Source organism: Diplotaxodon limnothrissa, linkage group LG19, assembly GCF_057381915.1.
Source record: "Diplotaxodon limnothrissa isolate DT_005_m linkage group LG19, D_limnothrissa_male_GT1.1, whole genome shotgun sequence".
NCBI classification, from domain to species: Eukaryota; Metazoa; Chordata; class Actinopteri; order Cichliformes; family Cichlidae; genus Diplotaxodon; species Diplotaxodon limnothrissa.
The window spans coordinates 3,072,834-3,100,807 of record NC_140614.1 but is presented as its reverse complement, the minus strand read 5'-3'; the positions used below and the strand labels follow the sequence as shown (position 1 = coordinate 3,100,807).

The following is a 27,974-nucleotide window of genomic DNA, read 5'->3' as shown; positions in this document are numbered from 1 at the left end:
AATTGACACTGTGACCTGACCTTTTTTTTTTTTTATATATATATAAACACCTTGCTATACGTTAATAAAGCACTCATGATTACACAAAGCAGAAAGGAAAAGTAAAGATTGTGTTTGCGCAAAAAAAAAAAGAAAGGTAGAATATCTAATGTGAAATAGGCTGTGATATCAGTCTTCTTCAATTGTTGTGTCTGCACACAGTGTTCCCTGGGTGCCGTTGTTGTGCCATCACAGGCTAAAGATACAGGGCTAGTATCGTGCTGTGTTCGGAAGCCGACGTTGCTCTGTCGGCTTCGGTAACTTAGGTGCTAATGTTGACAGCTCAGTAAGAGAGCTCAATTGTTTTGGACCTGAGGTTGATTGGCTTTGAGGCTGCGCAGAGCTCGTCGTGCCGCTGCCGACTTGGCAATCCGGTAGCTGCGGCCAACACCTTTAAACTTGCCCTTTCCGACGACCTCCACCGTCACGCGGACTTTCCCATCATACGTTCTTTCTGCGGGGCTGCAAAGACAGGAGCGGGAACAACTGTTATTCTGAGTAATATACCAGCATTCTTTGAGTTGAATATCACACGTCCAATAAGAAATGATTCAAAAAGGTAGGGAAAAAAGGTGATTATATAGAGGCTTAACCCTTTAAAACATGAACCATGAAATAACTCCCAGAAATCTTTAATTGTTTTGATAACAGTGTTTGTTGAACCTTTACACAAAATATATCAAATTTGAATCTGCATATATGAGTATTAATTTGTATCACATTTGCTACATTAGCCACATTTTGCAATTCAGCCATTAAACATTTATCATGCAATTTATATCATTTTTTTTAAGGAAAAAGAAAAGTCACGCTGATGATGTAGAAGTCTCAAAAACACACAAAAACCCTTGTAATCAAATATGATACGCTTCCAGAGATGGAGTTTTGCATAAGTAAGAAGATGTCAGAGACCAGTGTTAGTCCAGTATGATTAGTATACCTTTTATATTTTGATCATTATGCTAATTACACACTGTCCAAAAGTTTAATACCACTAAATTCAGCTGCCCTGAGTTAATAGCATCCACCAAATCCTTTCTTCTGTTTCTTTAATAGTTGATCCCATCTTAAAGAAAATATAATTATTTTGTTATCTATAAATTTGTACATGTAAAGCTGTTATTTACATATATTCCTGAACAGAAAAAACTACTTTTAGTGGTGGAATATTTTGCTCGATTAATGTGTGATGATATTTAAAAATCCTTTTGAAAGACACAAAATAATTTCCTTGTTTTTAAAATCACAGCTGGCCTAATAAATTTAAAGCACTGCACTTTTGCCCCTGTATGTACAGTCAGTGTAGCGAAGCTGTGCTCTTCATGTCCTACCTGAACTTTGCAGTTTCTGGTTCCATCTCGAGCAGCTCTCTCACAGGAGAGCGTGGCACATTGGCAGAGAATTTCTCTGTAATTGGTGAGGGGATGAAGATTGGTGAGGTAGAAAGAGATGGTATCATGACGATTCAATTGACACAACCACAGAAGTGGCAAATTATCATGAATGTTTGCAGTCATTCAAGCTCTCTGCATGCGCTGCCCATCAATCACGGAGGATAAACAAGAAACACAGAAATAAATAGAGAAACCTGCTTCCACTCTTTCTCACCTATAAGTGGCCTCATCATTGGATAATACACTTGCCACACAGTCTCCAATGACATCCTGCTGTCCATGTAAATTGCTCCAGCTAGCGACTCAAAGATATCTCCCATGGCCTTAGGGACTTCAATGTCCTCCTCCTTCTCTTCGTCTTCTTCGGAGCGTCGCAGCTGGAGACAAAAACAACAAAGCTGTGCGTCAGCTGACACACTGACAGCTGTAACACCCCCAACCAGTTACAGCTGCCCCTCCCTGAGCCCCTTTCTGTCAGAGGTTCCTTCCTGTTAAAAGGGAGTTTTTCCCTTCTCAATGTCTATCTGCACTCTGACAGGTTGCACTGATGGCAACACAATAACCAGATCCCAGTTAATTACATATGGAGTCCAGTACTGTTCCCAGTCTGAGGCTTCTTATATAGTGCTTTTCTACTCTTAGCACTCAAAGACTTTTACACAACTCATTCACCCATTTGCACAAGCACTTTCTTCTATGCTCTCTAACATTCACATGCATTTATTTCCGATGGATGCACCGGAGAGCAACATGGGGTAAGCATCTTGCCCAAGCAGACAGGGATCGAACCATAACCCTTCCAATTAAGTAGGTGACCTGCTCTACCACCTGAGCTGCAGCCACCCTGTGTTAACTCTATGCTATCAGCCTAATCTTCTTCTGTGTAATGGGGACATTGTGAGTGACTTTCCTGTAAAGCTGCAGAATTTAAGCCTCTGTCTGTTTAGCGTTACCAACTCACATTAAGTCATCTCTCCATTGCTTTTACAGCTTTTTCTGTCTGATTTGACCCCCAAATAGGGCTGGGCGATATGACCCAAAATTCATATCTCGATATTTTTTAGCTGGATGGCGATATAAGATATATATCTCGATTTTTTTTTTAAGCCATAAAGTAAGAACAAAAAGAGAGTTCTTAGTCAAAACTGTGTCCCAGATGTCACACAGGCACTTTTATTAACATATAGCACAGATGTACATGAAAAATTACTCAAAATTAAATTATGAGAATTCATTAAATAATAATGCTCCATAAATAAAAGAAAACAAGGTTGTTTTTGTGCTAAACAAAGAGCTCACAATTGTGCAGTCAAAATGTAAACTAAAAGACGCTGAGCGTAATAACAGAGACAGATTTCACAGCTGCTCTGTTCCCAAGTTTTACTGTGTGACTGATAGCCTGGAGTTTGAAATCCGCTTCATAACCACCTCTCTTACAGGTGCCATTTATGGTCCTTATACACACACAATACGGTAATATTACGTTGATGCACAGTACGTATCACTCCGCGAAGCTCCTCGGTAGCCGTAATGCGCCGACAATCTATCAAGCGGTGCAGCTCCGTAGCTTACCAAAGTCGTACTCAAACATTTTTGACAGATTGCTGAGCGCCGTGTACCACATAAAATCGGTTCGCGGCCATCAAGCACAACCAGAATTCATACATAAGGCGCGCTATCAACTTTTGAGAGAATGAAAGGATTTTAGGGTTAGCGCTGTTAGCTCGTTAGCATGTTTAGCTCGTTAGCACGTTGACGCCGTCCAGCCCCACGCATGGGGCGATGCGCAGTAACTCGTTAACGGAGATTTGCCGTGTCCGTCTTGTCGCTGCCTGCACGTGAAGCGATGGGGGAGGAGGGGGAGTTGTCTTCAGTGAAGGCGAGGCGGAGTAACGTTGCGTAGAGACAAAAGTGGACGAAAGAGAGGCAAACTTGCGGCTCCACAACTATAATTATAACGTAACATAGACTATATCGATATAAAGGATATTGTCACATCTTATATCTCGTATAAAAATATATCGATATGTTTTAAAAACTCGATATATCGCCCAGCTCTACCCCCAAATATGTTATTTTATTGTTCAGCTTAGGGCGCTCTGCAGAAACATTGAGAAAGGATTAAGCCAATGGCTATGGTAGGAAAGAGTGTGCGAGTTATTGCTTAATTTCTTTCTCTCACTTTTTTATTTTTATAAATGCGTTCTTGTTTATATGCCTGCTGTCCCCTAAGGCATAAAAGTCCTTAAGCACAACGAAAGGAGATTTTGGTGCCAAGCTAGCCTTTTGCAGACGAATGAAACCCAAACGTTGGAATATGAAAACAGCTTAATAAAAGCTGGCAGCCTCGTTATTCGCGGCGAGCGGTTCTTGAACTTATTTCAGAGGGCAAAGCTACAACAACAAAGATTAGGCTTGTTCCTGCAGAAGCGATAATAACCACATTCTTCAGAGAAGCAGGACTCACCTCAGAGTCCATGCCTTGCATTTCATTCTTCTCCAGCTGAAACTGCACAAAGTCATCAATGACGTGGAAAAGCTCTGGCGAGATGGCCTTGAAGTACTTGTGATAATCGTATTTAACAGCCAGAGAGGCAAAGATGGTGTTGTTGACGAGCGCTGAGCGCAGGTCGGTCAGTACTCCAGGAGAGTGCTGCCGTGGGTCTTCGTAAAGGTGCTTTGTTATGAGGTAGTCTAGAATTGCATCGCCAAGAAACTCCAGCCGCTGGTAACAATCTAAGAAAAAGTGAAAGAAGCACAGATTTGTCAACTGGAGATGCACAACTAAGAATGAAGGACAAAGTCAGTAAAGCATAAGGTTTACTGACCTGTAATGGTGTTATAATGGTAGGAAGCGTGAGTGAAGGCTTGCAGGAGATAAGCCTTGTTCTTAAAAGTGTAGTTGATCTTTTTTTCAAAGTTCTCAAAGCCAGATATGAGGTGGTTGAGAGTTCGTTCTGCATCTGGATGGTCCAGCATGCAGCGGGGTGGGATCTTGAGCCAGCCGTAACACAGGTCTGCGACTTGAGTATGAGTGTGAACCTGTGCCGCTGCTCCAGTCGGTGGACCTCTCTCCAATGGTAAAACCTGTTGTCGTTTTATTAAAAAATAATAATAATAATAGGAGAGAGAGAGAGTTTTGCCTTGCATTCTTTAAAACGTTACTTTCAAACAGTGCCATGTCTGTAAAGCTTGGGTCCTTCCAGATTTGAGCTGATGCAAGTACTCGGTCCATAATTCTCAATATTTTATGCATCACAAAAATTAACATCATTAACATCACTGCAATGTTTTCCTGAACAATGCATGTCGCCACTCAAACTCCATAAACTCCATGTTAGGACGCAGGGGGAGGAGCTTGCTTAACTTTGCGATCGCCTAACTGGCATGTTCAGTAACTGACATGTATCTGAATTATTTATAATTAATATAAAAATATTATCAAATATAATTAACTATTTATTTGAACTGAGTCAGGAACATATAAGACCAAAAGTGAAGCGTGTTGCAAAGCTGAGGCCAACAGCAAAACAATGAACAGTAATAAAAAGTTTGTTCTGAAAGCTGGTAAAGTACATCCAAATCAGTATTATAATTCATGTATTAAGTTCAGGCCCAGGTTTAGTTTTTTCTATAGTTATTAAATAACACAGTAACAAAGTATTTGCCACTTTCCACTGTTACAAAAGTGAAATCTAAATTTGAAGAAGCCACTTTCATCTGTGGTTTTCACTTTGGACTACTCAGGTTCTCTGCAAATGCTAAACAAGCCTGAAAGAACAAACAGGCAAAGGAAAAAGTGCATTCTCCAAAATCGGGGAACTCTTTTATAGATGTTATAATAAAAAACTTAGGGAGAAGCAGTGGCAGGAAATATTCCACATCATGTTTATGCTCATCAAAAGGACATGTGGTTTTATTAGGATTCTCAATTGATTCATTTTTGTGCGTGTTCATTTGTTTCTGCATTGCGATGCATTCCGAGCTCACCTTGAGGCCCAGTGAACACAGGAACATTTGTGCAGCTCTCTCTCCACAGCTGGTCAGGTAGCAACCTAGCAGAGCCTCGACACAGTCAGCGATGCTCTTGTCTGCGATGCACTGCTCTGTATGCAGGTCGTAGGATATGGACTGCTTACCGAGCTCAGTGCCACAGTTCTCTTCCGATGGATTCCAAAAGCCTACCACAAAGTCATCCTCCTCACCGGCCTTGCTGGGGTCCAGGTAGCACATTGCATCCCACGAGCTGTAGTCAAACTCCTCAGGTGAGGGCCCACTGGGCACCTGCTCTGTGGGGTAATGAGCTGCGGTTGGATGGGAGGGCTTCTTGGGGGTCTTCCAATCATACGGAGATTCCATAGCTGGTGAGGAGCCTGAAGCTGGAGTAAGATTGGGAGGGAAGCCACTCAACGAGATCTTCTTCCCAAATGCTCCAGATCCCAGCAACATGTTGTCAATGAAGCGGATGTGCTCCTTGTAATACTCAAGATCATCCTCCATGTTCACTTCATCTTTTGGCTCATCTTTCAGCATCAACTCGCCATCTTCATCTACATCCTCGCCCTCGTCATCATCCTCATCATATTCGTGTCCAGATCGCCCGTTAGCCAAAAGCTCCTCTTTGGCCTGCATGAGGAAAAAAAAAAAAAGTCAATATAGTCCAAAAATCAATAGTTCATATTTCTATAGTATAATCACTGAAGTCTCTTCAGCACAAATTACTTTCTCCTGGGAGTAATTAAGTAATGTACTGCATTAGGTTTAACAAAATTGTTCTGTGTCATGTATGTAATACGTTACCTTTTTAAAAATAATAACTCCAACACTGATCACACAACAAAGAGAAGAAACGCCTCCAACGCACACAAACATTTGAGCACACAGCTCATTAGCATGAATGTAATCTCATTGATATGCTGTGGAGCCAATGAGAATTGATAAGGAATCAAATCGATAACCAATAACAATAACGTAATCAGGTCTGCTGAAGCAGGTTTCCAGAGGCAAAATTAATCAAAATGCAACTTTAAGTATGTGAGCTGTCATTCATAGCCTACAGTTTAATGTGTGTTTAGTGAAGTATGCATATATAGACTACACATTGACATTAACAGACGATATGTCCTAAGCATTATCAAAAAACATAACTAAACTCTTAATAAAAGTCTAATTGTGCACAGCGACTGTGTCTTGCTCCATTTTGTGAGTGTTTCTGTAAAAACACAGAGGAGACTGCTATCTGAACTAAATTAGAAAATGAGCCTGTCTCAGTGTTTTACTGCTTTTTATTGTTAAGCATTAGTTTTATTGCAATTTATTTCTGTTTTACATTTTCCTGCAGTTATTTCTGGGACAGTATATCATTCAACACAAACACAGTATCGCAGGCCTGTTTTCAGCACTCTGGATATTTCCTGCATTCACACAGCATTAGTCCATCTCGTTTGTTATGCCACTTTTAAGCACTGTTGATGCACATAATGTGCCTAATTCAAATCATGTGGGGCACCAGGTTACTTTCAGTTCAGCATAAAGTTGAATTTGTCTTTGGCCTGTTCTCTTAGCAACAGACTTTCATAGATTATTGGTACAATCTGGAGCAAAGGCTATACAGCATTGTGTAATTTCCCACCTCCATATGTGGATGACGAAAAGGGATGCCAGGGATGAAAAGTATATAGAAAGCTAGCACCACACGAACCATGAACAAACTGTCAGGTGAACATCTAATTTTATGGTATGTATCATCATCATCACTTCAAAAATAGATCTCCTTAAAATGTTCAATGACTGGATGTTTGGGCATATGGTTTGATTCACTGAAGGTTATTATCTAAAAGGAAAAGATTTTAGTCTTTTCTGTTTTAGGTTGTTCCTTTTTAGCTCACATCTGACCATTAACTGTGTTTTATTTCAAGCCGTTTTTCCCAAGTGGTGTATAAAAGAGTGTGTCGAAGGATTTTGGTTTTTAACCTTCATTATGAAAAACATTATCTGAGCTCCAGGAGTTCAGATGAGAGTTCAGACCTGTTCGACATGCAAGCACACAATCTCACCACGAGTTGCAAAACACGGAGAAAGTCTGCCCTCTACTGGCCCGTCATCGTCATTACATGAAACAACCTTTGGAAACTCCTCAGCGAACACACCGATCGACTACCACACAACAAAGAGAAAAAAACAGAGCGTATAAAGCTGCAGTAATCCACTGACCTCCTCTGAATTCATTCTGTCGGTGCTGCTCTTGTCCTGGTTGACCACATATCCAGGAGGCAGCCAGTTAACTGGAGGGTCGAAGATGGACACCACCATTCTGCTAGGAAGCCCTTTCTTCTTTCCCAGACGGTACAGGTTACAGTTGCTCACCTGGACATCAGGCAGAGTGTGAGTAACACAATGAAGTCATCTTGTCTTAATGGACACTGTGACATCAGCCAAGCCAGGACACAGTGCAAAGATGAGTTCTTAAACAGGTTTGCAGCTGTTCCCAAATGACACTAATCAACAGACCAAATGCTAATGCATCCAAGTCATTTTGTGTCATTTGCCTTGTTGTAGACAGCGATGAAAGTGTGTACATCTTCAGCTGGGCTGCATTCCATTATATACTGTTACTGTGTACACACATGCACGGCCTGTACCTTACTACTGCCACACGGTTCAGAGAAATAACATGCGTCTCACCTTCTTGCTGCGCATGTAGCTGAGACGTCCTTCGTGAGCATCAGGGTAGGTACAGAACAGGTATGTAGTGATGGCATGCTTCAGGAAAGAGTCACCGAGCATCTCCAGCCGCTCCAGGTTGAAGCCGTCGCTGGCATTAGACAAGGTCAGGGCCTGCAGGATGAGACCGGGGTTGGGCCCCAAGCTCTTGGGTGAGTTTGCTGCGTGGGATCCATGCTGGGGACGAGCACAGACATCAGAAGGTGCTGTGAGAGTGTTGGGACTCGTGGCTGCTCGGCTGCAGACTGAGGTAGCTTTTTTTGTGTGGTCTGAAGTCCTCCCCGATGTACATTCATCACTAGGCTGTGGAGGACTGGAGTTGGGCTTCTTCAAGGTGTGAGGGGGCTGCACAAGAACTGAGGTAGTGCTTTGTACTGATTTGGAGCTCTGCAGCCCAGCAAAGCTGAGCTGGGAGCATTGGCAATTGTCACATTGGGGAAGGTGCTCATTTTGGTTGCCATCGTCACAGCTAGCAAAGAAGGCAGTGCCATTAGTTAGGTTCCTGGTGCAGGGGGCTTCTTCAGAATCTAAAGCTTTGAAGTCCTCCTGCTCAGACATGGAAGAGTGCTCACCACTGGGAAGCATTAGGGAACTGGGATCAGGGCTTATAGTCTCTTGGTGCTTACAGTGACTGGCACCTTCCTCGCTGCAGGACTCAGGGCAGGATATGAAGGTTTTGCTGTCAATAGACCTTTTCCAGCCGAAGTCCAGGTTTGGATATCTGCCACATACAGAGCATCTACATGTTAGCGTGTGCACACACACACAAGTTGTTCACAAACAACAAATCCTAAAAGAGAAGATTTGGTTTTCTTAACTAAGATCAGACATTAACACTAACTCATCAAGTCCCAATGGGACACTTTGGTCTGGCCATTCTTGTGGATGTTACTTTGACATGTGCCACCCACATCAGCATTCTAACAACTTTATCATGCAATCAACTCGTTTTACTGTGCAATAGGAAAAAATGTGCAATTTTGAGGACACCAACATTTATATAGTCCTTTCCTAGTCTAATAAGTCAAAAGGCTTTACAATCTAACCAACAGTCACCCATTTTCTACACTTGCACTCCAAAGAACAGTTTTAATTGTGTTTGTGTATGAATCTTTTGGAAAGTGTGACGCAGAAATCTGTTATTCTATTGTGTATGTAACAGCAACCTGAAGTCAGGGGGGAGGGTCTGGACTCCCACTCCGGCCTCACTAGCTGTCTGAGCTCTGAGCTCCTCAGCAGTCAACAGGCAGTGTAGGCGGTAAAGAATGCTGGGCAGACACACTGCTTTTCTCCACAGGGAGGCTGGAATAGGGTGGATGGCACACAGTTCTGGGACCAGGATCTGACGACAAACAAAGCACATGAGACTGGGATTGTCGGAATAAACAGCAACTCACAACAAGACTTCGTCTCTGGCACTCACTGGTCTAATAATTCCTGAAAGCTAACAGATCACCATCAACCCTGTCCACACACATGATCATGCCATATTAAATAATGCATCTTTGAGAATAGTATTCTTTGATATAATAGGTTATAGAAATCAGTAATAATAATAATCATCATCATCATCAATCCATCCTCTTTTCCAGTTCAAATTCACAGTAGGGCTGGAGCCAGAGAGACGAGCGTTTACCCCACAGCCAATTCAGAACCAGTATCTGGACTGTGGGAGGAACCCCGAGCACCCGGACACAGACACAGGGAGAACATGCCCACTCTACACAGAAAGACTCCAGCTGACCAGTGGATGGAAACAGGACCACTGTACTAACCAGCAGTAAAGTGATATCTAGAAACGTTCTTTAAAAACACACAAAAATGAAATATGAGCATGTCCCATGTTCCTTTACACACAAAATTATACTAGGTTTCCTACACTGATGGATATCTCCTCACCCTACAATCTAACAGAGGCAGCGAGTACCTGTTTGTTCTGTAAACTCTCCCACTTGGCCTTCCTCTTCTCTGCACTGCTGAGTGGCAGGGCTTTGCCCTTCTGGTTTAGGTGTCGAGGGGTTAACAGGTTCAGTCTGCGATGGGACAAGAGAGTTGGAAAGCCTGGTCACCATAGTGAACATTTAAATTTATATATATACGCATAGTATCAAACAAGCACCCCCCCAGGTTTGCCTTTTTCCTCCTGACCTTTATTCCACACTTCTGTGGATTACATATTGACAGTTCTCATAAAAGCTAGCATGTAAGCATATTCACACTTGGAAATTGCATTAATCTGTTTATTGCCTTTCATGAAATAACCAGTACAGACTCCACTCTTGGCTATAACATTATTATTCAGGAAGGGAGGTACTTCCTAAAAATAAAAATTGCTCCAATTCCTAACAACACAATATTTATGCAAAGCCAAGTGGAATCGCATATCTGCTTCTGTGCTTTTCTGTGTTTTCTCACATGCCTGAGAAAACTGTCCTTGTCCACATAATTATGAAGCTGGCTCCAGATTTGGTGCCACTGACCTGGAGGAGGTGTGGTCTACATCCAGGAGCGGCTGGTTAAGGTTTGACAAGTCCAGGTTGTACTTTGTTTTGTAGTACTCAGCGAAAGTCTCATACTCTGGCGAAGGAAACTTGCTGAGTGGTGTCAGGTCTGCGTACACATCAGCGACATAGAAGCGATGAGGCTGGTCGAAGTTGCGATACCTGGAAAGTAGCAGCGAGGCGATTATCATGTCGTTTGGCTCAGCGTATACTTCATACAGCTGACACGTTCACACAAAATCAATCCAGTACAGACACGTGCCGCTCCACTACCTTGGAATGATGACAGCATCCTGGTAGTCCTCCAGCTTAAAGGTGAAGGGGTTCTGCTTTGTGTACTGAGTAGTAGGAATGCCAGTGCGGGCCTCAGACTTCTCAATGTCTTCCATAAACTTAAAATCCATATCTAGTGTGTTGGAGTCTCCAACTGAAGAAGCCAAAGGAGAGAAGGAAAGATGGTTAACGAACATTTTAACACAGGTGGAAATGAATTTACAAACTGAACTGAGCACTCACCAACATTCAGAGGTAGAACACAGTAAGCAGAGTCAGCCATTGTGGGCATGAACTCCAGTGCAGGTTTCTCCAGGCGGAGAATATGGGAGAAAATGTACTGGTGGAGACGAGTGATGAGGTCGAGCTGGGCAGTGGTGAGCGTGAAGCCAGACTTCTGCAACTCGATGGAGATGGTCACCTCACCAGAGCGAGTGTACACCGGGAAATGGGGAATCTGGATCAAAGCAAAGCTGCTCGTTTTCACATGTATAACACGTCTACAGAATAAATGCTGAAGAATATTGTGAAGCACTGAGGTACTCAAATGTGCCGAAGCAACGTACTCGAGGTATGGGTTTGGCAGTCAGTATGCCGAAGCACCTGGTGGTGTCCTCTGGCGGGTAGAGCTTTCTTCTACGGAAATTGAGCTCATCAGGGAGGGGAGTGGTGAGCACCATCCCAATCACATACAGGTAGTAGCTCTGCTCCGGTACTGCATAACAGTCACACAGACACTCCGGTATCTGGAGATGGCAGAAACGGGACACACGATTTTTGCACAGTACTGTATGCTCATTGAGTCAGCCCTCATGTTTCTCTATCCGGGTTTGCCTTTACTGCACTGGCAGTGCGTTTGGGATGAAAACTCATTCAACATTAACCAGTAACATGTTTTCCATATGGTAGTGCACTGCGGATCAAAATATGACTGTACTTTTCTTGCATTCGTAATTCCTTCAATCATAATTCCAACCACACTGGATGAAGTGCACCGTTCAGATACCGTTCACCTGCTGATTATTTTTTCTAGGCCTGCTACTTGTGTTGACCTCCACTTGTCCAGTTTCCTTCCTTTTTTAAAGGTCACCATGTCATATTTTGGCAAGTTTACAGTTTGCTAAACTAAAGCAAATAGTGTGCTTTAGCAACAGGCTGCTAGTAAAGCATTTAAAGATACAATGTAAAAATGAGTCTTTGCTAATGTAAAAGTCAGTGTTAAATGGCTTAACTTGGCTCTGAAAATGTCAGGCACTGAAACTGGACTGATAAGTACGAAAGCAGCCAGCATCTAAGGTGTTTCACAGTTTTTCTTTAAAGAAGTCTGGAGTACTACTGCTAAAGCCTACTTTAGAGGAAGCAGAATACAAAGAAATGAGGGGAGCACAGTGCTGTATATGCCAACACATTTACTTACTGGTGCGATATAGCAAGGTTCTGCCAATCCAGAGAGTCAGTGATGAGTTTGGATACAGCCAGTTGACCCCCCCCCCCATCCCCCCATATCACCTCAGATTTTTGCAGCTGAATTACTTCAAAAACAGTCTGTAAACTGGTTCAGCCGTGCCCTCCCTGCATCAAATGCCTGCCTGTAATGAGCATGACGTACAGCTTTGGGGTAGCACTGCCTTCTCTTCGTAGAACCAGGCCGGCCTGGGACACTGGTCTCCTCCTCATCGTGAAGATCAAGCTCCTCCTCGTATTTTACCGTCTCCTTTCCCACGGGCATCAGGTGATCATCCAGTTCACCTTAGAAGGAAGAGGCAAAAGATGAAGCAATGAAGACAAAAATAACAAGATTAGTCTGCAAGATTGTTATTGTGGTTTTACCTATTTTGTGGAGTTTCTCACAGCATACTAGTGCAACTGCCTTCTCTGCCACTCTTGCACAATTCATCACTGGACCCTGTAGGTGCAAGTCAAAATATCAATCATCCTTTAGAAATATAAAAGGAGCACGTCAAAATGTTTACACTGGCAATTTTGAAAACTATAACAGCCTTCCTTACCTTGACAGGAACTCGCAGAGGGGAGTTTATAGGCAAGTAGAGAGTGGACTGGAAACATCCATCCCCCATCTCCACGGTTTTACATTTTGGTGCTAGGTGTGTGAATGGGTCGCTGGGCAGCCGAGCACAATACCTGAACACCAGGGCAGAAAGACCTTTTCAAATATTTATGGCAATATTTTGATAGATACAGAGCTCTGCTGGTTCTTTCTCACATCTCAAAGTGCTTTACTGTTTTTTGCCACTTGTACCCAGGAATCATGAATGAAACACACACACCTCGAGGAAACTCACACTGGCACAGAGACAACATGCAAACACTTCATCTCTTTATTACAAACTTAGTGCTGATGCGATGGCGATTGGACTGTGTGTCTGACACTTTCACTGGATTGGGAACCCTGTACTGTCTTCAGCTATACTGACATGTAAAATGATGAGTGAGAGAAAAAGAAGCAGCAGTATCATGTATATGTTGGCTCCATGCAAGCAGAAACCGTGGGCAGCAGTTCACATGGATTTAAAGTGACAAACAAAAAGAGGCTGTTTGGAGCAACCGGCAGTCTCGATCAATAACAAAGTATTTGAGCTGGAAAGAAAAACATTCTGAAAATCAGAAACCACACCTGTTAATGTGACCGATGGCCGTGTTGATGGTGACTCGAGGACCTCCATCCTCAGACCGCAGGACATAGGGTGGTAGAATGTTGTCATCATCCATCACCTGTTCCACTTCAAACTCACTCACCTCCACTGACTTGGAGCACTTATTCCTTAAGATCTGTTTGAGAGAAAATTAGGTCATTTGGCCCCTAAGCCAACAGACTAAGCATCTCAGTCTTGTCAGATAAAGAGAAAACATTACTTTTTCTATGGCCTTGTAGGTACTGAGATCTTCTTCAAAGGCTTTGGTCCTCCCAGTGTCAGCCAGCATGATGTAGTTGGAGACAGGTGCCCGAGCTCGGCCTTTGGACTGGACGTAGGACCTGTACTCTGTAGGCAAGTCAAACCGCACCACCAAGTTACACTTTGGAATATCTACGCCTTCCTCGACGATGCTGGTGGCAATCAGAAGGTTAGTTTCATGAGCCCGGAATTTGCGAAGAACCTGTCAGAGAAGGAAAAGGGGTCCTGAGTTCAGGAAGTGATAACAACAAAACAACCAAGAATTTAGCACGGTATCCACACATCTCTCCATCGTTCATTTTCAAAATCCAAGTTTTCTTTTATATTCAGCACAATTTCTTCCTGTAGTTATCTTATCAGATTCAGTGGCAGCGTCTGAACCCGGTGACCAGGTGCACAACATTTGCGAAAAGCACCTGACTGAGAAAAGTCTAGAAAGAGAAAGTGTTGTTGCCATGGTGCTCACTGTGCACACAACCACAAGTGCTAGCTCACAGGATTAGAGAAAACCATTAAATAACTCCAAACACATTTTTAAGACCTGTTCCAAGGTCCTCACAGGTCAGTGGGGTCAGAATGACTCTTTAGAAATAGTTACACTTGACTTTTCACAGAGTGCCACACCACTCAGAAGCTAATATGGAGAGAGTGTGATGGCTGACATCCCCAAGTTATCTCTCACTTACCTCCTCTTGCTTCCTGAACTCCACCTCCATTTGTTTGTTGCGTGCCTGGTTCTTGCCAATGCTGTGGCCAGTGATGAAGTTGCTACTTATATAAGCAAGCTCTGGGTCCTGCTTCCCTGCCTCCTTGATAAGACTGGAGAACAGAAAGAGTGTCAGTGATAACTCACCAAGGACAAAAACATGCAGCCAGTCAAACAACAGACGCCATCTTTCCAAACTTTTATGATTTATCACCAACTACCTGCTGCACTGACGATTTAGAGGGCGCGTTCATTCTCACCACATGCCTCTATCACTCAGCCACCAAAGTAAGAACAGAAAGGGTATTTTGGTACCTTAAGATGTAAACTCAATGGCTCTAAACACCGGGGATTTTTTTAAAATCCCAAAGCTACGATCATTAAGCTAGCCAGTGTATCTTATTTTGCCTCACTGTTACTGCTTTAAAAATACTTCTTTTTTTTTTAAACACCTCGAAAAATTGTAAAAACGCAGACGAATTTTATATGATATCATCCATTTAGGTCCACTAATTACAGACTATGACAGGCAGATTAACCACGAGTCAGTGCTCTCTCCTGCTGGTATTACTCCAGTTTCCTTCTGATGTCTGCAGCACTGACTGACTGACACACACGAAATAACACCAGTCTCTAAGCTGAAGCAATTATTCCTTGAAGTCCTTACCGATTGAGGACAACAGCTGTATAACGCCTCTCCACAAAGATGATTCCACACAGGATATTTGTGAATGGAGAGGGAAAGTTAGCTTCAGGCCTCTCTTTGGCTTCCACCTCTTCATCCTCATCTTCATCCTCAGAGTCGCTCCAGGACACATAGTTGTCCTGGTTGCGGTTGTTGTACCACTCCACACTTTCAAACTGCTGCCGCTCAAACGGCTTGTATTCGTGCAGGATCTCAAGCAGCCGTAGGACCTTTGGCGTGACAAACTTGAGGTCCAGGCAGGCGGGGGAGAAATGCTCCTCACAGAGAGCGTGCACTTTGCGCAGAATAGTGTCCGTGAAGAGTAGAAATTTGCGGCTGAGTTCCTCCTGCTCGTGTTTGATGTACTTCTGTAGCTCGCGCACCATGATGCCTGCTGCCTTATCTGCACACCAGGGCCCCAGCACCTGCAGTACGGCCCGGCAGTCATTGAGGACCTGGACGGGAAGGGCACAGTATAAACAACAAGTTCACAGAGTAGGCTGTTCTACAGCTCACCTTTCTACTTGTAATTTTAGAATCTTTTCTGGGGACATTTTTCCATCATCATGGCTGGATAGCCACCAGTAAAAATCTCCCAAATAAGCATGGCAAATTACAAAATCTTCTCAGGTATACCCAGTATACCACATTATGACTGTTTCAGCAACCTCCCTTATATTGATAATAAAATTATTATTCCTTATCCAGGGATGATGACCATTATTCTCTCACTGATGAATTCAAAAATACTGGCAGTTGTACCCTTCAGCCTTCTAGTATGGTATCAATTTTGGCATGGTGACGACAATACCACAACATTTTATGGCTGAGAGGTAAAAAGTGCGGCGAAGAATCCACTAATGGTGCTGAAATCATAATAGCTGCTGACTGCATCGGCCCGATGAGTAGTTACATTTCTCGGGAGGCGCACGTCCACTTATGTCTTAGATTTAGTGCTGAAGCATAATTCAGGCATTACATCGATGGTTAACGCTCAGGGATCAGAAAATGCATAAAGCAACAGCCTGATGAGTCCAACACATGGGTGTACAGTAAGGTTGGGCATGGACGTATATATCGACTATCACCGACAGGCTGAGGCTTTCACCCATCGTTTTTACAAGAGCAATTTATTTATTTGCCCATGAGTAAGTTTTCTAATAATGTTGGTTGAAGCTAAGAGAAGCAGTCAACGAAAAAAATAATGACACTATTTTAACAGCATCCTCTTCTAGCTGCAAACAAATGCAGCAATTCATTTACTCAAACTCATAACAGTAAAAAAGAAAGGCAGTAGCCTACGTTCAGAAAAAAATTAAAAACATTTTATTTAAATTAAGAAAAAACCCACAATGGTGAGGAGGGAAACAAAGAGAAACTGCCTTCTTTTTTCCACTATAACCGTGTTTACAGGCCGTTCCAGTGTTTGTCTGACTTACACACTCGACCAAACAACAAATACAAAATTAAACCAAAAGTAAGTTAAAAATAAATTTTAAAAAAGTTAAAAATAAAAAATAAAAATAAAAAACGCCAACGTAATGTACAGTCTTCTGTGCAAGTTGGCGCATCTCAATTAAATAAATAAATGAATATTCCAAAAACTATATTAATCCTGAAAGAAAGAAGAAAAGAAGGTAAAATATTCCCTCCAAACAAAACAAATTCTGAATGCGCAAATCAGTCTGTGTACGATTACATTGGTCACCCATCAAAAACTGACCTGCGTGACTATCGCCGGTTATTGGACTGATGGTTGTTGGTTGGAAAATTTTGACATATCGCCCAACCTTCGTGTACAAATATACAAAACCTGCAAAAACGATGCTGGTCTTTTCTGCGGTTAGTGAGAGGCACAGAAACCACCTCCAGAGTATGATGAAGTAAATAACCGTAGGATAAATAAAACTGAGATGAAGAAACACTAAATTTTAAAAGGCAGAAAACCTTTGGAACTCTGACCTGTTTGGAGATGAATGTGGGATCACGGTCCTCCTTGACCACAGATATGTTGCAGTCATTCAGGAAGTGAAGAGCTTCATTGAGTTCAGCCTGCAAACGGGAGGAGAGGCCACTCTTGTCCACGTAGGAACCGCAGTCCAACACCACTTCTCTTGGCTGAGAGGCGTATCTAAAACAAGACCCTGTATTGTGAGCATTTCACTGCCACCATTACTGGTTTTCAGTCTAGTTTCACATGTGTCACATACAATGGTGTGAAAAAGTGTTTGCCCTCTTCCTGATTTCCTATATTTTGGTACGTTTGTCACATTTAAATGTTTCACATCATCAAACAATTTTAAATATTAAAACAAACACAAGTAAACACAAAATTTAGTTTCTAAATTAAGCTGTTTACCATTAAAGGAGAAAAAAAATCCAAACTTACATGGCCCTGTGTGAAAAACTGAATGCCCCCTAAACCTAATAACTGGTTGGGCCACCGTTAGGAGCAACAAATGCAATCAAGCATTTGCCATTGGAGGAATTTTGACCCACTCATGTTTGCAGAATTGTTGTAATTTAGCCATATTGGAGGGTTTTTGAGCATGAACCACTTTTTTAAGGCAATGCGTCCCAAACGGATTCATGTCAAGACTTTGACCTGGCCACTCCAAAGTCTACATTTTGTTCTTCTTAAGCCATTCGGAGGTGGACTTGCTGGAGTGCTTTGGATCATTGTCCTGCTGCAGAACCCAAGTGCTTGAGGTCACAAACAGATGATTGGACATTCTCCTTCAAGGTGTTTTGGTAGACAGCAGGTTCCACTTACCAAGTCTTCCAGGTCGTGAGGCAGCAAAACACCCGTTCCTATTTAGCGCTTTTCTACTCTGAGCACACGTGTACATTCACACCAGCAGTTTTTTCTGTGCTGTTCCTAACTGCTTTCTGTCTAAGTGGTTTTTAAGCAGCTCACTGAGCATTTGTCAACAAGCAATCTGTATGAACCATTTCAGTCTGCTTTTAGACCAAATCACTCCACAGAAACAGCTTTAGTCAAAGTGGTAAATGATCTGCTGGTAAATGCAGACAATGATCGCACTTCAGTTTTATTACTGCTGGATCCAAGTGCTGCGTTTGACACTGTGGATCACTGCATTTTATTGGATAGGCTTGAACATTTTATTGGAATTACAGGAAATGTTTTATCATGGCTGAGATCTTACCTGCTTGGGAGGTCTCAGACTGTTAGTTTCAAAAATGATCTCTCTGAGACCTGTGCAGTGAGGCATGGGGTCCCTCAGGGGTCCGTACTTGGACCATTGCTGTTTTCTATGTACCTGCTGCCTCTTGGTGTTCTTTTACATTCTTTTAATGTAACCTTTCATTGTTACGCTGATGACCTGCAGCTTTATGTTCCTTTAACCATTGGAAATTGTGCTGAAGTCTCTAAACTAGAATGCTGTTTATCTGCAATTAAGGGCTGGTTATTGGATAATTTCTTGCTCCTAAATACTGATAAGACAGAGTTGATGGTCATTGGGCCACACAAATTTCAGCACTTGTCCCAAAATTTCATCTTGAAAATTGATGACAGTGTCATAAATTGCAGGAACAAGGTAAAAACTTGGGCGTGTGGTTCGACATGGTGCTCTCCTTCGAATCTCATGTAAAAGAGATAACAAAGACCGCCTTTTATCATTTGAGGAACATTGCCAGAATCAGACAAGTTTTGTCAAGCGACACTGCGGAGGTTCTTGTCCATGCATTTGTGTCTTCCCGCATTGATTATTGCAATGCTCTTCTTTCTGGCCTACCAAAGAAAAGTTTTAGAGGTCTACAGATGGTGCAAAATGCAGCTGCTCGCATTTTAACAAGAACTGGAAATTTGAGTACATTACCCCGGTTCTGAGATCTCTGCATTGGCTACCTTGTCAGGTTCGAGCAGATTTTAAGGTCCTGCTGCTCACCTACAAGGCTTTAAACGGATTGGCACCTTCATACCTCTCCGACCTTTTAGACCTTTATGTTCCATCTCGTGCTCTACGATCTCAGGACTCTGGCCTTCTAAAAGTTCCTAGAGCCAGAAAAAAGACAATTGGAGAGCTTTTTCTTTTCGTGCCCCGTTTCTGTGGAACAACCTCCCTCAAGATATTCAGCAGGCATGCTCTGTGGAGGTTTTTAAAACTAAGTTGAAGACACATTTGTTCACCTTATCCTACATGTCTTAATTATATGGCTTTTAGTTTTTAAATTTTTATTGTTTTTAACTTGTATTGTGTCTCTTACCTGTATTGCTATGTATCACTTTTATTTCATTTATCCCTTTAGTTGTACAGCACTTTATTTGAAAGCGCTTTATAAATAAAGTTATTACTATTATTACTATTATTATTATTAACAACAACATTCACACGCATTCCGATGCATCCATCGGAGGGCAAACATGGGGTTAGTATCTTGCCCAAGGATATTTGGCATGCAGACTGAAATCGAACCACCTACCACCCGGATAGTAGGTGACCTGCTCTACCACCTGAGCTACAGCCACCCCACAAAGCTACAGGGGTTCAGATATTGACTCAGGTGGTGACTCCAGGGTGTCTGGAGTCATGAACACTGACCTTAACTGAGCCAAATGAGGCCTGCAGTCCTTTGGTTGTTGCTGTGGGGTCTTTTGTGACCTCTTGGATGAGTCTTTGCTGCATTCTTGTAATTTTAGTCGGTTCACCACTGTTCCATGTTTTCATTACTTGTGATGGGGTCCCACAGCTTTAGAAATGGCTTTTACAACCTTTTCCAGACAGAGATCTCAATTACTTTGTTTCTCATTTGTTCTGATGAAATATTGGATTACGGCATGATGTCTGGCTTTTGAGGATCTTTTAGTCTACTCCACTTTGTCAGGCAGGTCTAATTTAAGTGATTTGTTGATTGAGAACAGGTGTGGCAGTAATTAGGCCTGACTGTGGCTAGAGAAATTGAACTCTGCTTTCCAAAGATGTGATACACCACAGTTAATTTACATTATAATGAAGGAGTGGGGGTTTGAATTTTTCCCCCCTTAATAAACATCTTCATTTAGAAACTGCATTTTGTGTTTACTTGTGTTATCTTTGTGTCTACTATTTAAATATCGGGAAGGGCGCAAACACTTTCTCACACTATTATAAATAGGGATGGGAATTGATAAGAAATTAGCGATTCCAAATCCATTGTCGATATCGCTTATCGATTAGATTCCTTATCGATTCCCATTGGCTTCACAGAGTCAGCATCATCTCTACGCAGCATATCAATGACAATATATTCATGCAAATTAATTACATGCTGTGTGGTCAAATTTTCCATCTTTGTTGTGATCAGTGTTGGAGTCATTATTGAAAAAGTAAAAAAGGTATTACACAGAACACTTAAAAGTAATGCAGTACATTACTTAATTACACCCTAATGAGTACATATGTGATTTTTCTCTTAGTATTTCAGTTTAGACACAAAACAAAGATGAAAACCAGCACAAAGACACTTCAAAGTGATGGTCACAGTGATTCTACTGTGGAAACACGAACTGGTAGAAACGGAGGCTGCAGCCTGACTGCTCATTAGTTTGTTACCTGTTGAAGTTCAGCAGCAGCTGCCTTCACCAAAATAAAAATAAAAATAAAAGTAACATCTATATTCAGGTTATAGACCACTCCACTATTTTCCTCCTCTCACATGTGAACTGAAATCAGCTGATTGTAGTGAGAGCTCAAGAACCGATAGGCACTAACAATTCCAAGCAACTGGACAACTGGGAACCAGTTCTTGTAGAGAACCCGATTCCCATCCCTAATTAGAACCCTAACCCTATTTTTTGTTTTAAAAACAAAACACAAACAAACAAACAACAAAAAACAGACACACAGTAGCAGCAGTAGGGGTGGGTTTTTATAATCGATTCATCGATTAAAATAGATTCTGTCTTGGATAATGTGAAAATCGATTCATTAAAATCCTGAATCGATTTTTTAATATAAATTTATTTTGCCCGAAACGGCAGAATCTCAGGTGAAACCTCACAAATTTTCAACAACCACCAAACAGCTAAAACGGTAAATGAGAGCAGGAACACGACTTCTGCACAAAGACGTAAACACAAAGCGCGGACCCGCGGATCAGAATCAGTGAGATGTCGCCTTTCTCACCCGACGGCACGGACACGGACACGGTCGGGGCTGAAAGCCGACAGCTCGCTGATTCTGATGTTTCGGCGGGTCCGCGCTTTGTTTTCACGCCCTTTTACGCTGATTCTAAAGCTGTAAGTTTTATCTCTCTCCAAACAATATTGACTGAACCAGCAGCAAAAGAAGATCCAAACTATGCTTCACATAAACATCGTCATGAATTCCTTCTTACTTTTGCTGTTTTGCTTCCACCACGATAAAAATCACACTTCATGCACAGCCCTCTCTCTGTACTTCAAGAACAGTTTCCCGTCTAAAAATCTGTTTTCTGCATTATTCGCTTGCTTGTTACGCACAAGTCTACTGTTGTTTACAGGCTGTCGGCCGCTGCTTTTTTTCCCCTTTTACTTACTTCCGAAAAGAAAACCTAATTTCTGCCGTTCAATCCTGAACAAATTTAAACTTTTTAAAATTATGCAACATGCAATACGCTTAGCTGTGTCTCTAATAAAACCGCTGTAATGTCAGAGGTAACGTTCATATGTTGATTAATGGTTTTCTTTCGTTTTTGATGTACTGCAGAATATTTTTATAAAATCCAGGCCAGGAAAATCACCTTCATGTTTTTCTGTGTTTTATCTTCAGCTACTTTGACACAAAGACATCTGCTGTGATGCTCACACCTTTGATAAAGTCTTGCGTGTGTCAGCTTCCTTTTAATAGATACAAAAATATGTAAATGTACTGATCTGAATTATAATATTTCTGACTCAAAATTTCCCAGATTCAAATCGAATTGAATCGGTATCGAATCGATTCTAGAAATCAGTGACAAAACCCAGTCCTACACAGCAGTATAAACCTGCAAGTGGCTAGTCGAAGCAAATTTTTGCTGAACCTCATGCTCACCCCAGCGCCTGCTATGTGAGCGCCTTAAGCCGAGGAAAGTGTCAAATGCACGCAGTTATAAGGCTTACCTGTCCAGGACCACAAGATCAGTAGCAGTCTCAGCATTGCTCTTAAGGATTCTTTCCAGATTCTGAATCTTCTGCTCCAGTTCTGATGGGTCACACTTTCCATTCAGAATGGAAGCCGTGAGACCAAGGATACGAGGAGTGCAGGAGCAGCCCTCAAACAGCTGCACACACAGAGGACAACCAGGTCACCCACAATGATTTTGCATGATTCTCTGCCACTATTACAATAAACGTAATCCCATTTCCTTAAAGACTACAATCTCACCTTCATTATCTGACAGTAAGGGTGGTCTGTGATGGCCAGGTGGCAGTCATCAAACACCACCAAGTTGATTTTCGACAATGGTAAGATTTTATTCCTCAGAACATGAAGGAATATGTGGCAAGTCATGACCAGCACCTTACAGAAAGTGACAAGGACAATGGAATAGATTATTACCAACAGTGAGTACAGGATATCTAACTATCAGATATACATCTCTATTTTTCTCTCTCTCCTGCTCTCCTTCCTTGGATGTGTATTTGGTGCCATGTATGTAATGTAAATTGTCCACAGCCAAATCTGAACAGTCACCAAACAAAACAAAAACATCTGCAATCAACCTCGCACTCACGATCTAATGACACAATTATCACCCTGTCCCAAGCAGACCCCAGTGAAATCACAGACAAAGTACACTGGAGGATTTAGAGTCCCCCTGAAGCATGAAGGGAAACAGAGTGCTGGGCTTACCATGCCCAATAAGTCAGTGTTTAAAGGTATGAAAAAAGAAATGCAAGTACAGATATTATTTTTATTATGACAAAGTAATGGTGTTTCTGAGAAAAACACTGGCATCAGACAATATTTGCTTAACTGGATGCTGTTGGCTTATTATGTGAATGTGATGACATTCAGGAACAACAATGACCAAAGTTTAACTTCCATCTGTGTTTAAATGGGACCCAGTTTCATATTGTGTACATTCAAAGTGAGTACACTGAAAGAAGCTAAAACAATTAGTTTGTATAAATATGTTAAAAGGGTGAAAAAAAGATGAACAATCTGACATATTATTGTATCCAACCAGTATTGCCCTTCATACAGTTTGTTTTACTCTCCAAGTCTGTGTGTAAAGGAAGACAAACTTGTAAGAGCATCCCAGCATGCAACTAGCATCAGCTTAAGCACACCTGATTTTCTATTATCTGTCGACTCCACCGTTGGTCAGTCCATGCTAAGGTCTCCTCCAGATCTGTATACTCTCCCACACTGAGGTCAGAGTGAGTCCTGACTGCAGCTGCTTGCTGAACTACAGAAGCAGCTGTGGAGCACAGAGCAGAGATACAGAATGACACACAGACAAAAATCAAGCACAATGTCACACCAGCTGAATCCGAATAAACAACAAGTTCACAGACATTTCTGGCACAGGTACCTGTGTTCACTAGAAAAACAGTCCTCTTTGCATTTTCTTGGTAAGGTCCACGTATTTGGTGGGAGAGCTCTTTTGTTAGAAGTACTGCAATGAAGGTCTTCCCTGAGCCAGTATTCAAGCAGACGATGGTATTGCGTTCAAGAGCTGCTTCAAGAAGTTCAACCTGTGGAGGCAGTTTCACATTTAGAGACAGCAAGCCCATAGCAGAACTAGGGACACAGTGACAAAGCACAGTGCTTTTTAAAACTACTGGGGATCACTGATCACTAAGGCTGGGCAGTTCATCAAAAATGATTCAAAACCAACATCCAGAACACTCTGATTAGTGTGATCTAGCACTATTTATAACTTAAATTCTGTTAATACTTCTACCACTAAAATATACTAAGGTGTGTGATGGAATAATTGAACGTTCACATGTCATAGTCCTGAACCTTTTTTTCCTCTGCTTTTTGAGCCATAAGCAATCAGCAAGTATTACTCAGGAAAAGGACTCCAGCATTATGAGTTAGACTGATAACCAGTACGTGGAACTGGTATACATATGTGGACACCCCCCACCGCCCCCCAAAAGAAAACAAAAACAAAAAAAACACCTTGGTATAAAAACAGGGTGAAAGACGTCTACTACAAAAGTAGTAGATGTCTTTTAAAATTAGAGTACTGGATTACTTATGACAATTACAGGTCAATATACACATCTCAAAATCCTGAGGAATGACTACACAAGCAAACTACGATATTGTACGCTTTCTTTATCATTAATGTCCCTATATAAGTGTGTTACTTTTTTGTTTTTTTTATTGTTTTAGGGTTGTTTTTTTTAAATAAGCCATCAAACTGCAAAGACTTACAGATAAAAAAAAAAGTCTATATGGCAAAATATGGCACATTCAAATGACAATTCTGAGTCCTCACTTTCCCTTGTTAATTACAAAACAAAGGTGTTAGTTTCATTGCTTTCCATTGACAGGTTTGTGCAATTAAGTGGCCGTTCGGTAACTTGTCCTAGTCCTGTGGCTGTACCTCTGCTAAGGTCACTGAATGCCTGCTTTGCCGCTTATGCTACTTGTTCAGTTTTTTTGCTACTGGTAGAAAGATGTATGATACTTGGAGCACACTTTCATAGGATTGTGCTTTGTACAACATCAGTGATGTCTGCCTCCATATCTTCAGAAGAGCTGAGCTTTGCTCCTGACAGCAAATGTGGTCGTTTGCCTTCCATGCTCATCCTGTGCTCCGGACATTGCTCAGAAGACCACAGAGTAAAGACTAAAGATAGAGTTGACTGCACTAGAGCCATAGGAGCCCTTCTTTTTTTTTTTAAATTATTTCGTCTAATCAGTTAAAACAAACATAATAAGACACACAGGAAATCAGCAGTAATAAATGATCACTCAAATGCTCATGAATTGTAGCCTTCTTGCCTGATATTTTCTAGGTGTATAAATGTTATCATGAATAGCCTCCTGCTGCCATGGAAGACCAAAGAAAGGCCCCATGGGTGAGGTGGCAGGAGTAACAAGCTGTAGGCCAGCCATGCTTCAAACTGGTGGAGGTGAGGGGGCTAAGGCTCCTCCAGTCGTCCACTTTATCTCATTTCGTCATCCTCTTCTTTTCAACAGTTCACTGGCAGTGGACATGAAAAGATTTTGTTAGGGTGCTGCAAATGACAGACATAACATTAGGGTGTTTTAAGGTATAAACAAGTTAAATTTAAGACTTAAGAATGGCTAAGTATATGTTGGAAAATGCAAAAATAAATAAATACTTACTGATAACAGAGACACATGGGCTAGGCAGACAAATGTTAATCTGGGCTTCATGATAAAATATATCTTCAGCTCCTAATGCTTCCCCACATTTGGCTCAAAACAGACCTGAGAAATCAGAACATTGTTATGATCATGTATTTCAAACATAGCTCAGTCAATAAGATTCAAGTAATCTATAAATGAGAATCATTTATTCTGATCCATCAATCAACTACTTTTCAACACATCTTAAACCTGAAATCGTCACCAGACCACCTGACGCTTGCCTGAAGGCTGTTCAGCCCTGGCAGCTATAACCATTCCCAGCAGTCAGCTTGGTGCAGCAAGCATTTCTTGCTGTAAATGAAGCAGTTCACATTTGCTTGCAATTTAAAAGATTACAACCTGACACAACAGGCCTGAAGTGAGGTCTTTCACATACACAAATCTAGTAAGTGTTTGAAATTAAAGCAGACCACACTGGTAACGCAAATACTGGAAGCCTTAACATTTCATATACAAGATGTCAACATGCAGGTAGAAAAAAAAAAAGGTTAAGAAAGAAAGAAAGAAAGAAAGAAAGAAAGAAAAAAAGGTTAAGAAAGAAAGAAAGAAAGAAAGAAAGAAAGAAAGAAAGCTCAAATTCTGTAGCATTTATAAACCAAGTGTGGACCTCTGTGTGGCTTATCATGGGACAAAGTCCACCTCAAAAATGGCCACACAGATGTAAACACACAGGTGCATGGTGCTAACTGTTTGGATCACAAAATTGAGGAAGCTAATGTGTTAACCTGCTTACATCTACACAAAAATGAAAAATTAATAATAAAAATGTAAACAATATATCACTGGGTACCTGGAAACCGTATTGACTTTTTTTTACGTTCTGAAACCGACTGCAACTTGTGATGACTAAATGGTTGCCCAGAGTTTGAGTGTGGCACACTCACAACCACTCCTGATCGCAAGGCGATTGCACAGGTTGCCTGATAAGAGGCATTTTTTCTAAAGTAGACTGACAGCAGTCACTCGCAGAGAGAGATTGTTGAAGCAAATAATTACTAAGTTATCAAAGGGGACAGACTGCCAACATGTTGTCATCAGTCTGAATGAGTCTTTGTCAATGACCAACGCCAGTGTCACAAATGATTTAGCAGACTGACTTTATCTTGTGGGAAGTTTTAGCAGCAGTTTAGGCGTGCTTGACAATCTCATTTTGCAGCCAAAAAACAGAATATAGTAAAAAATATAATTTGCCGTTGAAAAGGTGGTGGTAAATCACAAAACATCTTTTTCTTCTGATTATCCACTTCAGGGTTGCGGTGGACTGAAGCCTATCCCAGCTGCCTTAGGGCAAGAGGTGGCTGAACATGTCGCCAATCACAGCTATGGGCAATTTAGAATCACCAGTTAACCCAACCCCACTAACTGCAAGTCTTTGGATGGTGGGAGGAGAGCCAACGCAGACTCTGCACAGTAAGGCCAGATGGTGAATTTGAACCAGGACTCTTGTTGTGAGCCACAGTGCTAACCGCCATGCTGTCCCAGTTTCATCATTAGTTGATCAAATTGAAGTCCACCTCCCAGGTTCTATATTACGTTAAATTGTTACATTAAATCCAAGGCCGAACTCTGGCATTTCTCCACTTGTCAGCAAGTGGCAAAGAGCACAATGTGTGTTGGATGGCTAGTTAGCAGCTAAATGTCACATTTCCACCGAACACCTTCAGACAACCAGTCGAGCTGATGCACACGAACTCGACATTAAATTAGTTTGAGTAAACATTTGAATACTGGTGATTTAAAAACATGTACTAGAAGAAAACGAGAACTTTAAAGTCCCTGGCCTGAGAACTGCTATAAAAGTACAACGATAGCTACTGCTAAGTGTGCCATATTACAAAAAATAACTTATTTACGTAATGCTGCCTTACACTATGATGTAAAGAACCAAACGTCTCTAAGAACCCGTTAGCATTGTACAAAGCGTTGCCGATTGAGCAGAGACTTGTACAATTGCAATGAAAACCTTTTCACAGCGGCCAAAACAGTAAGTGAACGTAGCATGCCTAGCACACGATAAATGAAAGACTGGGCCTGTGTATTGCGGCGGTAAATGGCCTGGCTGTGTGTTTTTCCTCGCATTGTCCCTGAGCTACAGGCGAATCTGACCCATGGCTTCACTTGAAATTTACAGCGTTAAATGTAGTGCAACATCTGTACGGTTACTGCGGCCACCATGCACCATCATCATGTCAGCCAGCTAGCTAACAGCTAGCGAGGCTAAACACCACAGCAGTATTTTACAAAGAAGAAACAAGCAACTCGACTATAAACTCACCACTGGATGCTTTTCTGATTATCACCTCGATTAGCTTAAACTCATTCGTTGAATATTTTAAGTGCCATTTACTCTCGTCCCGATTTGGTAGCTACTCGTCCACGGGGGACCACTTCCTTTTACCTGGGCCTCTGCTACGAC

General features: G+C 41.8%; 1 protein-coding gene across 2 annotated transcripts; it reads right to left on the bottom strand.

The window, feature by feature from the left end:
- On the bottom strand, positions 1-27,964 carry dicer1 (dicer 1, ribonuclease type III). Of its 2 annotated transcripts, XM_085342368.1 has the most exons (29): positions 27,834-27,964; positions 25,514-25,618; positions 25,166-25,401; positions 23,739-23,901; positions 23,494-23,624; positions 22,586-22,720; positions 22,321-22,481; positions 17,199-17,367; positions 15,219-15,691; positions 14,532-14,664; positions 13,805-14,047; positions 13,566-13,720; positions 12,940-13,072; positions 12,761-12,836; positions 12,540-12,679; positions 11,497-11,676; positions 11,174-11,387; positions 10,931-11,084; positions 10,637-10,819; positions 10,084-10,189; positions 9,323-9,498; positions 8,118-8,877; positions 7,647-7,799; positions 5,424-6,059; positions 4,262-4,520; positions 3,901-4,169; positions 1,648-1,810; positions 1,371-1,446; positions 1-501 (listed from the first exon to the last, which is right to left on the bottom strand). In XM_085342368.1, exons 3-29 carry the CDS (start codon positions 25,277-25,279, stop codon positions 336-338), a joined length of 5,721 nt encoding a protein of 1,906 aa, XP_085198494.1. In that variant the 5' UTR covers positions 25,280-25,401; positions 25,514-25,618; positions 27,834-27,964; the 3' UTR covers positions 1-335. The 2 variants fall into 2 exon arrangements, with proteins under 2 accessions (XP_085198494.1, XP_085198495.1); XM_085342369.1 differs by lacking the exons at positions 25,514-25,618; positions 27,834-27,964 and having other exon boundaries at positions 4,262-4,501; positions 5,342-6,059; positions 25,166-25,282.
- Between the last annotated feature and the right edge of the window lie 10 nt (positions 27,965-27,974).